This window comes from Lepisosteus oculatus, chromosome 26 (genome assembly GCF_040954835.1).
Source record: "Lepisosteus oculatus isolate fLepOcu1 chromosome 26, fLepOcu1.hap2, whole genome shotgun sequence".
In the NCBI taxonomy this organism is placed as follows: Eukaryota; Metazoa; Chordata; class Actinopteri; order Semionotiformes; family Lepisosteidae; genus Lepisosteus; species Lepisosteus oculatus.
The window spans coordinates 5,045,913-5,058,853 of NC_090721.1; the positions used below are offsets into that span (position 1 = coordinate 5,045,913).

The window sequence follows — 12,941 nt, forward strand, 5'->3', positions numbered from 1 at the left end:
ATCCAGGAAAGCAACAGGCGCAAGGCGGGATACACCCTGGACAGGACACCAGTCCATTGCAGGGCACACACACTCACACACCCTGGACAGGACACCAGTCCATTGCAGGGCACACACACTCACACACCCTGGACAGGACACCAGTCCATCGCAGGGCACACACAGACACACACTCATACCAGTAACAATTTTCCCCGAAGCCAGTTAACTTAACAGGCTGTATTTGGGCAGTGGGAGGAAACCGGAGCACCCAAAGGAAACCCATGTGAACATGGAGAAAATACTATACAAACTCCACATATAGAGCACCCTAAGTCCAGAATTGAACCCAGTGCTATGAGGCAGCAGTACTAACCATAGTACCCCTGAGTTGCCATTTAAAACTCAATCCAATGAAATTGCATACTAAAATTACTTTTTACTGCAATTGAGTGATTCTAGACTTACCGTAATAACAAAAAGAGAGGCCACCCAGCTTCTTTGGTTGCTAGGAGCTACTGTAACTCATCCAGCTGTTTCTTGACTCAAGAAACTGGCTTCAACAACACGGTAGGGTTGCTTGTTCCATTAATTCTCCACCCATAGTGCTCTTTAAATTTCATGAAGCTTTACCATAACATTGTTGAAAATTAAGTTTGGTGTAAATTTCTGTCATTTATACTTCTGTACTGTATTCTCAAAAAATCGTGACGATGGAACTGATGTTTTGACGTCTTCGCTGTGTTATTAGACAATTGTTCCAGCATCGTCTGCTTGGAAGGACGCAGACTGCTCGGCTCAGACCAGTTTAAACTGTACCTTGCCACATCTCAAGCGCAAAGACCTTTGCCTGCAGACATCACCTCTGGAGCCACTCTTGTAAACTGCAGCGAGGACGAGGATACAATACGAGACTTCCTGCTTCACCGACTGTTTGCCGGAACCCAGCAGGATCTTCATAGGCAATTAAAGGTTTGCAAGTGGAGGAATTTGCAGGTCCCTTCAATGCCTCAATTACTCCTTTAATGGGCCACTGGATTCAGTGAGCATTTCTGTGTACTGCACAATGGTATGGCAGTATGTGCCCTTTAAACCTCTGAAAGTCTAACAATTTATGAAGATTAAGGAGAAAATGTATGGTGGCCTTTAATAGAATATTGGTATTTTGGCATAAAAAATACTGACCTTACAGGCACAGGTGTTATTTTGTTGTTTTCTTAAGTGTTATGCTGGTTGCCATCAGATATGTGAATTGACATTACTGATTGATTTTCTTACTCAATGTTTTAGAGGTAGTTTTTTTAGTATGTTGGTCATTTGCACTCATCTTTCTAGTCAGTGTTCTTCTGTATGTATTCCCAAATCAGAACGCATCCAAGAATGTTCACCAAGTCCAATGTTTGCTCAAGAAACTGGAGCAAAAGTTTCAAGAGTCTTTAAATTCCTCACCTCAAGACATCGAAGCTGTGACTGCCATCTTTAACAACAGAAAACAAGTAAGATTGTCAACCTTTTAAAATATCCACTAGTGAAAAAATCAGCATAGTTTTTAATCACTTCAGATACACACATTTGGATTTTAATTGCTTAATATAATTACAAGTCTCTCTACACCTTGGTAACTTGTGCCACCACATTAGGCACAAGTGTTTTATGTTTATTCTAGGAATAAAAAGAGTCATTAAAAAATGATCAACTTTAATTGTAGCTTTCTGACCACTTAAATCACTTTCATGGTCGTTGTGGTTGGAATATGAGAATATGACTGGGGAAAAAGAAAATATATTTGCTTGATCTTTTACACTGCTCTCATTTCCTTTTCTTCCAGCTGTCTGAAAAGCTGGAGAGGGCTAAATCACTTGAGTCCAGGCTCTTTGAGCTGAGAAACAAGCTGCTTCCTATAGCCCAGCGCGGAGCACAGCTTTTCTCAGTACTGCAGGCCCTGAGGATGCTGGCGAGGGAATACAAGTTCCCCTTGAGCTATTTCCTGCGCCTCTTTGACAAAGCTGTTGGAAACACTTTCACAGAAAATGAAGAAGACGAAAAGGAGGAAATAGATATAAAAGTAAGGGGAAAAAATGAGAATATATTTAACCCTTGCTGCATGCCAAGGTGGAAGCATTTATAGTTTATAGTGTGAAGTGCTGTATAATTATCCAGTTTATTCTGAGGTTTGTGTTAATGTAAGCAGCAGACTGGAGACTGGCAAAAGCGATTTTTAAAATAACAAATAACTGAAAATCACAACTCCAGTAGAATTCCTAAGCTGTTTTAATTGAAAAGGGCATTCAATCATTTAAATAACATGGTAGTTTATTAGCAGAGTGTTTTCCAGCTGATTATTATTTTTTTTTAAAGAAAATCTTGGCGGTAGAAGCCAGGAGTGTAACATATTGCCATACTATGACGTTCAGTGGTGGTCTTCACTGTTATTCGGCAGCTTTTACCCTACATGTCCTCAGCATGCCTTTTGGATAGAAGCTAGGACATTCTGCCTTGATGGTAACAGAGTGCCAGACCTCACTTTGCCAGGGAAGTCTGCAGTACTCACAGTGACAAGTGACAGCTACAACAAAGAACAAGTTTTTAGGACTAATTAAGGCCCCTAAGTGATTCCAATAAAGTTACACTGAGTTGAACAAATTAATTGATGAAGAGTAAAGACAGTGCTAACCCTGAGGGATCTGCTAACATGAAAATAGCTCCTAAGTACTTTGGTAGTCTTTCCAAGGGGGAAAAGAACTATAAAATCTGACAGCTAGCATCAGTCCCATTACCACTGGGGGTGTCAGCAGTAATAACACAGAAGTGTCACAAAGGATTAGAAGACAAAACCAATCTGGGTTGAGAAGACCCAGCTGGGGAGCAATGTCAGCTGCACTAACACAAAAATCTGGTGCCAAGCAGATCCTTGCAGTCAGCTTGCCTTCGGAAGCTTTGTAAGGGCAAAATAAGAAAGGAAATCAAACGGGAGAAGGGGGCGAGAGGAGAGTAAACAGTGACTTAGGCAGATTCACACTGTCTTAAGTTATTATTTTATAGTGCTCTGTGTAACACCCTGAGGATGAGGCTCATTGACCGTTCCTCGTCACGATGCAATGTCTTCCAGTGGTTTAGCGATGAAAGTGCTCAGTCAGGAGGAGCACTGAGGCATGGCAGTTAGATGAGCTTCCTCACATCTCTTTCGCCCTGGGCTCAGTTCTGGATTGGGGCACTGTCTATACAGAGCCTGCATGTTATCTCAGGTTGGTGTCGGGCTTCTCCGACTGCTCCATTTTCCTTCCCCCTTTTAAAGACTCGAAATTGTCATCAATTCTTTGTGTGCCCTGCGATGGACTGGCGTGCTGCCCACAGCGACGTCCCTCCTTATTCTCTGGTTGTTTGGGATAACCTGACTTTTACCGGGAATGAGTGTCTTTCTGATAATGGGATCTGACAGAAAAACCGAGCTAATGACATGTTAACCGAAAGGAACAATTTTAAGCACATTCCATGAATTTTGTCCCCTAACCGAGTGCACGTAGTAAGATGATTTGTCTTTGGATCTTTCAATTAGATACCCATCATAAAGTGCAGAAATGTGACCATTTGCTAGGCTTTGTGAATGTCCTTGAAAATTCCTTTAATACAAAAGAGCAATAACAGCAGCCGATATAGGTATTTTTTCCTTCCGCTGTAGCTGTTTGTCAATTGATTTTTACATTCATTTTTAATCGGGCTGCTCCCATTCCAGATACAGTCAATTCATAACCAAATTGATATTCACACTATATCAGTTCATATCCAAACTTAATCCAAATTGATTATGTGCAATTTATTATTCATTTGTAAAGAAATTAATACCTTGCAGTTCATCATCCAAATAATAATGATTCTTTAGCAGCCTGAGACTATTTCACAGTCCGAAGAGAATCATTACGTTGTCATGCTTCCTATCCCTGTTACCTAGCGACAGGGTGCAGCTATACAACAACAAAAAGAGACCCTTCCTCTTGTCATCTTAGAGTACTGTACATGCAGGGCTATTTTTTCATTTTTGAAGGAGGAAAAATGCATGTTTATTGTTCAGGTAATTCTCAATTCCATCGTTTTTTATAGTGCGGAAGCACATAATTCCCACTTAGAGATGGCCGTGCAGACAGAGAGATCATCTCTGAATTACAAAAATGTAAATATTAATTAGCTCTGGCTATTTCAAAACTCTAGAAAGCAGGAACAGCTAAAGAGATGTGTACTTTGCATATGTACTGATTAAGTAAGCAGAGCTAATTAACAATCACATTCCCATAATCCATATCTTGGATATCTAGCCGTCTATCCGTTATCAGATATATGCATATTAATTAAGTAGTTAAATAGAGGCTTCTAATTGTGCTCTGTGTATATTTAGCCAAAGCAAGCAACAATAGACTGCTGTTTCACTCTCATTAGGGATGATGTTATAACCCTATTTTAATACTTAATATGGATCTTGTAAGGAATACTACTCAGGTTCATGGCATTTATAAATGATATGATTGAATATGAACGTGTTCACAGCATGAGAAAGCAGAACAGCAACACATTTATGAAATCAACTTGTGTAGTTTACTCTGACACTTCCCATGCTGTGTAGTGTATTATTATTGAAGTCCTGGCTGATTGACACTGCATTATGAGAGCTAGTCAGTACCATATTGTCTCATGCTATGTGTGTATTAGTTCAGTAACGTCTTTGCATATCTTGTTAACAATGTTAAAAAACAGTGATAAAATGAGGACTGATTGCCCCTTTACTACATCTGAAATCAAGGACTTCCCATACAGACGTTTGTGGCTTTATACTGAACAGTATCAGATTTTTAAAAAGAGTAGCCTTAGGATAGTGGATGAGCCTTAAACGATGTAGGAGCTTCTGAAATATGGGGATGGAGAGGAAGATATAACGCTGTCATGACCTCCAAATGTTGGTGGCTTTAATAATGGACAATAATGATTATTAGGAATAGGAATCAAATTCCTGTCTGTCTTTATCCATTTAGGCTTAAAATTATAGTGAACACGTGAGGCTTGTGTTTTATACCTTGTGGCACACTTTCTCTTTACCACTTAATAATTTCTAGGTTTAATTTTAGTACCTATACATACAGGGGGTCTAGATCTCTTAGCTACTAGCGCTGTAAACTACTGTTTACTTGGCAGAAAAATTTAGCACAAAAATAGAAAATAAAAAACCCCAAATAATGGGTGAACCACACTTAAACAAAATGTGCTTCCTGGTGGCAAACCAAAGGGCTGTCAGTCTGTCCTCTAGTCTGTGAGTTGATGCTCACAATCAATGGTACAGTAATGACCTGACAGCTGGGACCCAGTCCTGTTTGTACTTTAATTAACCATGTCCCTGACATATATTTGTTGGCTAAAAATGTGTTATTTCAAGTTTGTTTTCTAGCCTGGCAAAGATCAGCATCCCGATGTGAATGTAAATGCTACTAGATTGATAGAAATCAAAGTCTTTCTGGAAATAAAAAAGAACATGCAAACTTTTTTATAATGATCACTGCCAGGGCGTCCTGGTGACCTCAATAAAGCAACCAATTTATAGCTTCACGTAGCGTAACTGGACACAAGTGTTGCTCTATTTGGAAGGTAATGACTCGTCGTTTTCCTCGCATATATTTTAATGTCCAACTTATTATTTGGTGTCGTTAATTTCTCTTTCTTTTAATGGAGCAAAAACATTTAATGATTTGTGGGTACTGTAATTTGACGGGTAAGCGATGTTGCCATGGTTACAGGCTGAAGATGCTCGGAAAAATGCATTCAATCAAGCTAATTCTGTAACGGACCCTGAAGTCACAGAAGCCGATGATTCCGATGACAGACAGCATGGTGGTGATATTCCTGGAAGAGGTAATCCAGCAAATTGTTATTTTCTTAATGTCTAAACAAATGAAAGTTAAATGACCGAAAAAATGATACATAAAATGAAGGCATTTCTGCTTCTGTTTTACTGCCTGTGGAAGCCTTTTGAGCTGTCTCTAGGAACACAAGCTCCAACAAAGGCATTATATTTCTCCTCAACAGTGTAATTACCTACTGCATGTGTACCACAAATTCAGAACACAAGAGCTGAAATATTATAATATACTGTAGTTCCTAACCAAAACTTGAGACCAAGTGGCTAGCTCCTAGTATCGCTCTGTTAAGTCTGGTTAACAGACACACCTTTCCCAGAGTTGATAGTTTTGTAACCCCCCTCCTCACTGCCCTTGCAGACACTCCTTGACTTCTTTCACCTAGTCAGTGGGTCCAGGTAAACTCACCCTTGTGTCCAGGCTGTCATTACCTCAGCTGTGCAGGTTAAGGCCACATCTACATCTGAGATTTCTGGCCTCTTAAAGCACTCAATAATTACATTGATTCAATTATCAAGAACATTGTGACTGCAAACCTCTACACTGCTAAGTATTGGCCTGTTTACTTTGAAATATTTTACGGCACTGAAATTTCAATGCATTGAGAAACAGGAAAGTTCTAATTGGATTTGACATCTCTGTTCATTTTCAGGAATGTGAAGTGCAGATGGCAGGTCTCTTTGAATTTCTATGGGTTTGCAGACCCGGTCATGTTAAGGTGGTTATTGGTACTATATAAACATTATTATTAGCAGGCTAACATGAACCACATTAATTAGCATGGTCATGCTGAACATATTAGACAAACACAAAACTAAATTTCTTTCAGATTACACAGGCATTTTAAATGTTATGTAGATTTGTAAGTAAAGGTTGTACAGTTTGTAGTGGTGAGAGCCTAAAACACAGCAAGCTCAAGAACCGATAAAGTATAGGTTAATATAATACTGACTTTTATCGCAGTTAACTGATCAAACAGGACTGTAATTTTTAAACTGAGATATTCATGGACATATAAAACTATCCAAATACTCTCATTTGCTTCCATTCTGATTTTACATATAAAGCAAGAGTGGTTTAAAAATTTATATGAGCAAAAGATAATTTTTATACCAGTACTGAGCCAAATAACTTTGAAATGTCTCCAGTGTGCCTATTAAAGATTGTTTTTTTTTCCTTTCTGCAAGGCGAATGTTATCCCTTATTCACATATTTCATCACATAATGGAATCCAGGAGGTTTTTTTGCCCTTTTCAAAATGGCACAAAAGTGTCAGCAAAAAAAGGTCAGACCATTCCATATAATAGAGCACATTAAAGTAAATTTCAGTCTTTCTTCTTTGATGTCAGGTGTAACATCTGTAAATACTCCCTAGTGCCTTTTCTGAAATCACATTTTCCGTAGAACAAATGATAAAACTGATGAAATGCCAACACATTTTCTGTTTGCATGTCTAACCGTTAAACAACTGTGTGAAGTGTAGGAAACAAACTGTTCTTGTCTAAATAGTCCTAAAACATGTCAAGAATTGATTGTGTTTCTCAGAGTAAAGTTTATTTAAGACAATTGTATTACTGCTACATTTGGTGTCTGAGTTGCGTAAACCTGACATGTTGTAATTCCACAATTTGCTCTTTTTTGACACCACAAGTGTCTCCTATTACAGAGGATGCTATAGAATAGAAGCTTGCTATGATGCACATAAGCAGCCACCAGTCTGCTTTATTTTATTAGTTTGAATGCAAACCACTTGTTTCTTGTGGACAAAGAAAGCTTCTGTGAGCTACCAGCAGCTCTTGAACTGTCTGTTTAAAGATTAAAAATTTAGCTTTTTCCTCACACTGTAAACAGTCGTCTTTTTTCCTGATGTTTATTACTGGCTGTTACATGCACTCACTGTGTAAGTGTACATTAGTCAGGGAAGTGCTGGAGAGAATGCATTAGCAGTACTCCTGCACAATGAGCTGTGTGAAGTCCCTCTGGAGGTTGTTAAAACAGATAGATAGCCTATGGTAAACAACAAGGCAGGTAGATTTTGAAAACTGACAAAAGAATAATCCATAGTGCAGCAACATGTTCTTTAATGTATCGCTTTTAACTGGCAATTTTTTTATTTTGAAATTGGGAAGCGATTTGGATGGGCTTTGCAAGGGGTAGCAAAAAAAGCCTTTTCTAAGAAAAAATCATATGGTATTGACAGACTGTAGCACTGGGAATCCTTGTGTGGCCTTCGTAACCATTAGCATTTTTAAACATTGCAGACATGTTCATCTATCTGTTGCTTCTGCTTCTGCTGTTGCGGCCTGCTTCATTTTATTAAATATATCTTGCATTGGCATATCTGTATATTTTGACATCTTCCTGTCTATACGTCTACAGCAAAATATAAACATGTTGAGTCTGAGTTTACTATTACTGTACGTCTGTTCTCCAAATAATATGAAAGTACTAAATAAGAACTGACATGCTAGCATTTAATTACATAACAATTTTGAGTCTGAAAAACTTAAAAACAGAGAAATGGACCATTAATAGTTTTAAGGTAGCAAATCTACTCAAAAGCGCTTGAGCTAGTCTCATATTTCAACTGAAAAGACAAGTACTCTTCTGTGGCAAAATACAGCAAGAAGCATAAAACAAACCAGGATGCTGGATCTAATCTGGATCTAAATCATATTTTGTAATGTTTTTTTGCTTTTGTTAAAGCTCTACAGAAACAACAGCTCTCTTACTTCTTACCTTAAGCAGTGAGACATTGAATCTGCTCAGCTGCAGACATTTCTTCTTCAGTCTTCACATGGGGGCAGTAGAATGCTGTTTTCCACCGGCCTCCATATTATCACTGATTTTTTTTCATTAACCTTCTGTTCCATTTGTGATGAAGCTTCAAAAATGCTGTTAGCGATGATGGATCTCGTACATTGTTGCAGCTGAAGTAAGTTTGTCAAAGCCGTATTCCTTCACAATAAGATTAGATTCACAGAGACATGATGGTTTTTCCTGAAGGATTATAAGCTGTTTATTCAAAAGGCTGAAAGCATGATTTTGTAGAAATGAAAATTCGTTTGTTTTATAAGCTTAAGATGGTATAACGTGGATAATAACACTTAATTTAAAGATTATGAGCCTCAGTTCTTTTTTAAACCATGTTATACCAAGTTCGGTGTTACATTAGAACACACAAAGAAGACTGATTTTGCACTGATCTCTCTGCTACCTCAGGGCGAGAAGGGAAACATTTCCTGAACATCATTTGTCACACGCTTCCCTAGTAATCTCTCACTAGCAGTTTGGCAGTGGGGGATGGACAGAATAGAAAATAACCTTAATGGATTGCTTTAAAGTCGTTGTTTTAATCTGTCGGAAGCGCAAAGATCATAGATTTTCCCACAGCTAATAGAATGAACGTGTTTCCTATTGGTTTCCAGTGCACCGCAACACATTGAAAAAGGTGAAACGGGTTTCTGAGTGACCAAGCCAGAAAAGGCTTTAGCTCAGAGTGGTGGCTGAACCCTATGACCTACAGCATACAGTGGTTCCCAGTCCTGGTCTTAATGACCCACCCTGGTGCTGATTTTCATTCCATCCCAACTTCATTATATTGTTTAAGCCTTAATTGATCTAAGAAGTTGCTTCAACTGAATATCTCCATTTTGTTTCTAGTCACAAGTTTGGAATTTTACTTCTCTTTCAAAATACAACGGTTAAAGCTCCAACATGTTTAAGAGCTGGGAACAAAGCAGTTCAAATTAATCTTCTTCTCGTTAAGTCACTGAAGGGTTTGATTGTATAACTGAGGACTCGCCCGAAGCAATAACAGGTTTGTGGGTCACCAGGACCAGGATTGGGAACCATTGACCCAGTCATGTCAACTGCTGACTGCAGCTGGGATTCCCAGTCAGTTGTGGTATCCAGGTTGTGGAACCAGGCCAGCAGGCTGTGAGTAGCCTGCTTGGAGACCCTTAGTTCTTGGTACAAAGTTGAGAGCTTGTGTGGGCGTCAGTGAGAGATATGACCCCCCCCCTCCAGTATGTGCTAAGCTGCAGCATGCCCTCCCAAGTGGGCACAAGAGTTATTGCCCATTGCCTGATAAAAAAAAACAACAGCTCTTCAAACAATTTCAAATAAGGTAGATGTATAATAAAAAGTATTTTTTGAAACAGCAGCGTTGCAGAAGAAACTAGACCTTCCAGATATTTACTGTAGATATTGTCAAGCTTTTGTTGACAGATGCTGGATGGCTGTTCCTTGTGCATTATTTTAAAGTGATGCATCCAGCCTGCTTATTTTCTTCCCAGACCTTTATTTTGTACTTTATATATATATACTTTATTACCTTATATTACTGGTTTGACATTTTGTAGGTTTGAGGTGCAGTTGTCACTATAGTGCATTTCTGTTTCATGTGTCTTTGTGAGATGTGAATTAAGATTATGATTATATCAGAGGACTTGCAAAGGATGATTGGGATAAAAATAATACAGTTTATCAGAATGTCAGTTTAGTTTGGTTTTGTAGTCTGATTCATACCCATTTGTTCTTGGATTCCTGGTGATTCATATTTTTCAGGAGAAGTGATAAATAGTGGCACATTTTATTGGTGGTTAGCACTGCTGTGTACCGAATTTGATTCCAAACTTGGGTGTCTTCTTAGTTTATAGTCTGAATTATTCTCACATGTTAATTAGAGCCAATAAATTTACATTACCTATGCAAGAATATGTGGTTTTCTGATGATGGATTATCAAAATATTAAATTATATTAACAAAGTTACACTACTGTCAGGCTAATTGGCATCTTAGAGCCACATATACACAACCAGCCATGCTGTACAAAAGGATTTAGAGACCGGATTTATTTTCATGACAAAAGCAGCTAATCTGACCTCACTTCCATTTAGATATGTCAAGCAGAGGTCAAAATGTCCTGCTGTTTCTGAACAGAGTAAAAGGTTTAATTTTTAATTTGTGATTCTATTAGCTCAAAGGCAGTGCACTCTTTTCCTCTTATTTTTATCTTTCATCTCTTTTGGCTGTGAGCTGTTGAATTGATTTGGATTAAAGATTAAAGTTAATTCCGGCAATTCACAACCAAGACAGAAACAAAAAAGATGGATTTTTTTTTACGACATGAGGCAGATAAAAAGCTTTATGTAGTGAAAATCATCATTGCATGCAATGACCAAGTTAGACATTTTTAGTACGTTGGCCTTACTGTGACACTAGCCACTAAAAAGAATCTTTTGACATGAAAAATTAGTGTTTCATTGATGGATTTTATTATCTTGTCGTAATATGACGTTTTAGTTAATTAAGAAAGGTCACTTGGTTGTTCTAGTTCCACCCGAGAACTATTAATTATTACTGAGCTCAGGTGAGAAGGAATCAGCCTGACCCTTTTTAAGGAGAAGGCTGGAACCTGGACAGGAGAGGGGGGTAGAAAGTAGAAAAGAGCAAGGAGGAGAAGAGCCCAAGGAGACAGGCCAGTTCTTTCTGTTGTCCGATAAAGATTTCTTTAACAAGGTCCTGTGCTGATAGAAAAGCTTGTCTATGCTAAGGAACCTTCAACTCCAAGGACTTTGATTTTGAAATGTATGATGTTTTAAGCACTCACTGGAATACTGAACATTGAACACAAAGGAGAACGGTGTTTCTTCCATTTGGGAAAGCTGGTCAGAGAATTTACATTTACACGACCAGGAATGTGTGTTGTATTTTTGTGTATAATGTTCTTGAAATTCCCTTTTCCTGATTGAAAGTGGAAGGAGAAAAGAAACACCTGCTCTTTTGAACTTGTTGATGGACTCATTTTTTGAGCGAGAGTGAGAATTGTTATTTCATGCAGTAATTAGAGTCAGTTGTGGCTCCACAGCCAAAACGTTGTGTAAATATTCTCTTTTCAGCATGGAATAGTTATTGTTACACTACTAATGACCAACCAGCTGTATTTATAAGAATACAATGAAGTAGCTGAGTGATGTAGGGATCTTGTCCAGCTGTTATCCCATTCAGCTGAATGGTGAGATTCATACATTCTTCTGAATGCAAGGACATTTCTGGTTTCCATTTCCCTGATCTCCTAAAATACACTGCACCTGGAAATAAATACATATTAAATCATCATAAATCAAAACGAGCAAAAAAATCAGGAATATCTTTTATGTTAGAAAGTTGAGCACACATACTCAAATCGGTTATTTCTTGATGGATTCTACATTTTAAGAGTGCCCTACCATGCTGACGTCAATACAAGTAAGGGAATTCATGTTATCAAAACAAAGATATCTCCTTTTTTGCAATGTCAAGTGTTTTGTCTTTGTTTTTTGATGCAGAAGCTTTAGAAAGGAACCTCGATGAACCAGTTATGGACCCTCACGTCTCGAAAGAATCTCCATCGTCACAGTTGGGCTTTCCCAAGGACACAGCCGACATATCGAGGAAACACAAACCTCCATCACCTGCAGCTGACAGCCTGAGCCTGTCCACCAATGAAATCAGACAGCTTGTGGATCAGCTCACAGAAACCGTCCACCAGACGATAAACCAGTTCGTCATCTTAATGTTTACAGTCTGTGTGCTCTGATGTCATTTTTCCATTGATTTGTTGCTGTCGGGGGTTACTTACATTTTTTTTGGGGGGGCAACACATTGATTAGCATTCATTGCATTATTGCAGAAAGGGAATGCATGCTTCTGCATTACAAAGTCATGTCACAGTTTGACTTTTTCGTTAGCTGGGATATTAGCAAGTAAAATCTGATGGAGGTCAGTTTGACACTTGGGTCACATCTGCCTAATTGCAGACTTGGGTGGGCGGTTTGTTGAACAGAAAGGCCACAGAAATATTAAGACATGGGTTACAGGAATAAATATCATACTTTTCTGGATCTGACTGTCGGTATGCACACCTGATCTTTATATACTGTAGGCATTTTTCCCCCTGGTTGCCCAAATCAGTGGTGCTCAATCATTGTTCTGTCATGGAGTCCCAGTGCCAATTGAGTATTGCTCCAACTGAGAATTATTTTTAAATTTGCTTTCAGCTCTTAAAAAGCTGATCGGAAT

General features: G+C 38.5%; 1 protein-coding gene across 3 annotated transcripts in view; it reads left to right on the forward strand.

The window, feature by feature from the left end:
* The window catches only part of LOC102694577 (uncharacterized), a 96,928-nt gene that overhangs the window by 44,917 nt on the left and 39,070 nt on the right, over positions 1-12,941 (forward strand). For all 3 annotated transcript variants that reach the window (XM_015367805.2, XM_069184368.1, XM_069184369.1), the window contains exons 34-38: positions 731-951; positions 1,347-1,475; positions 1,808-2,044; positions 5,757-5,871; positions 12,209-12,422. In XM_015367805.2, coding sequence (XP_015223291.2) covers positions 731-951; positions 1,347-1,475; positions 1,808-2,044; positions 5,757-5,871; positions 12,209-12,422 — 916 coding nt within the window. The remainder of the gene's footprint in view (positions 1-730; positions 952-1,346; positions 1,476-1,807; positions 2,045-5,756; positions 5,872-12,208; positions 12,423-12,941) is intronic.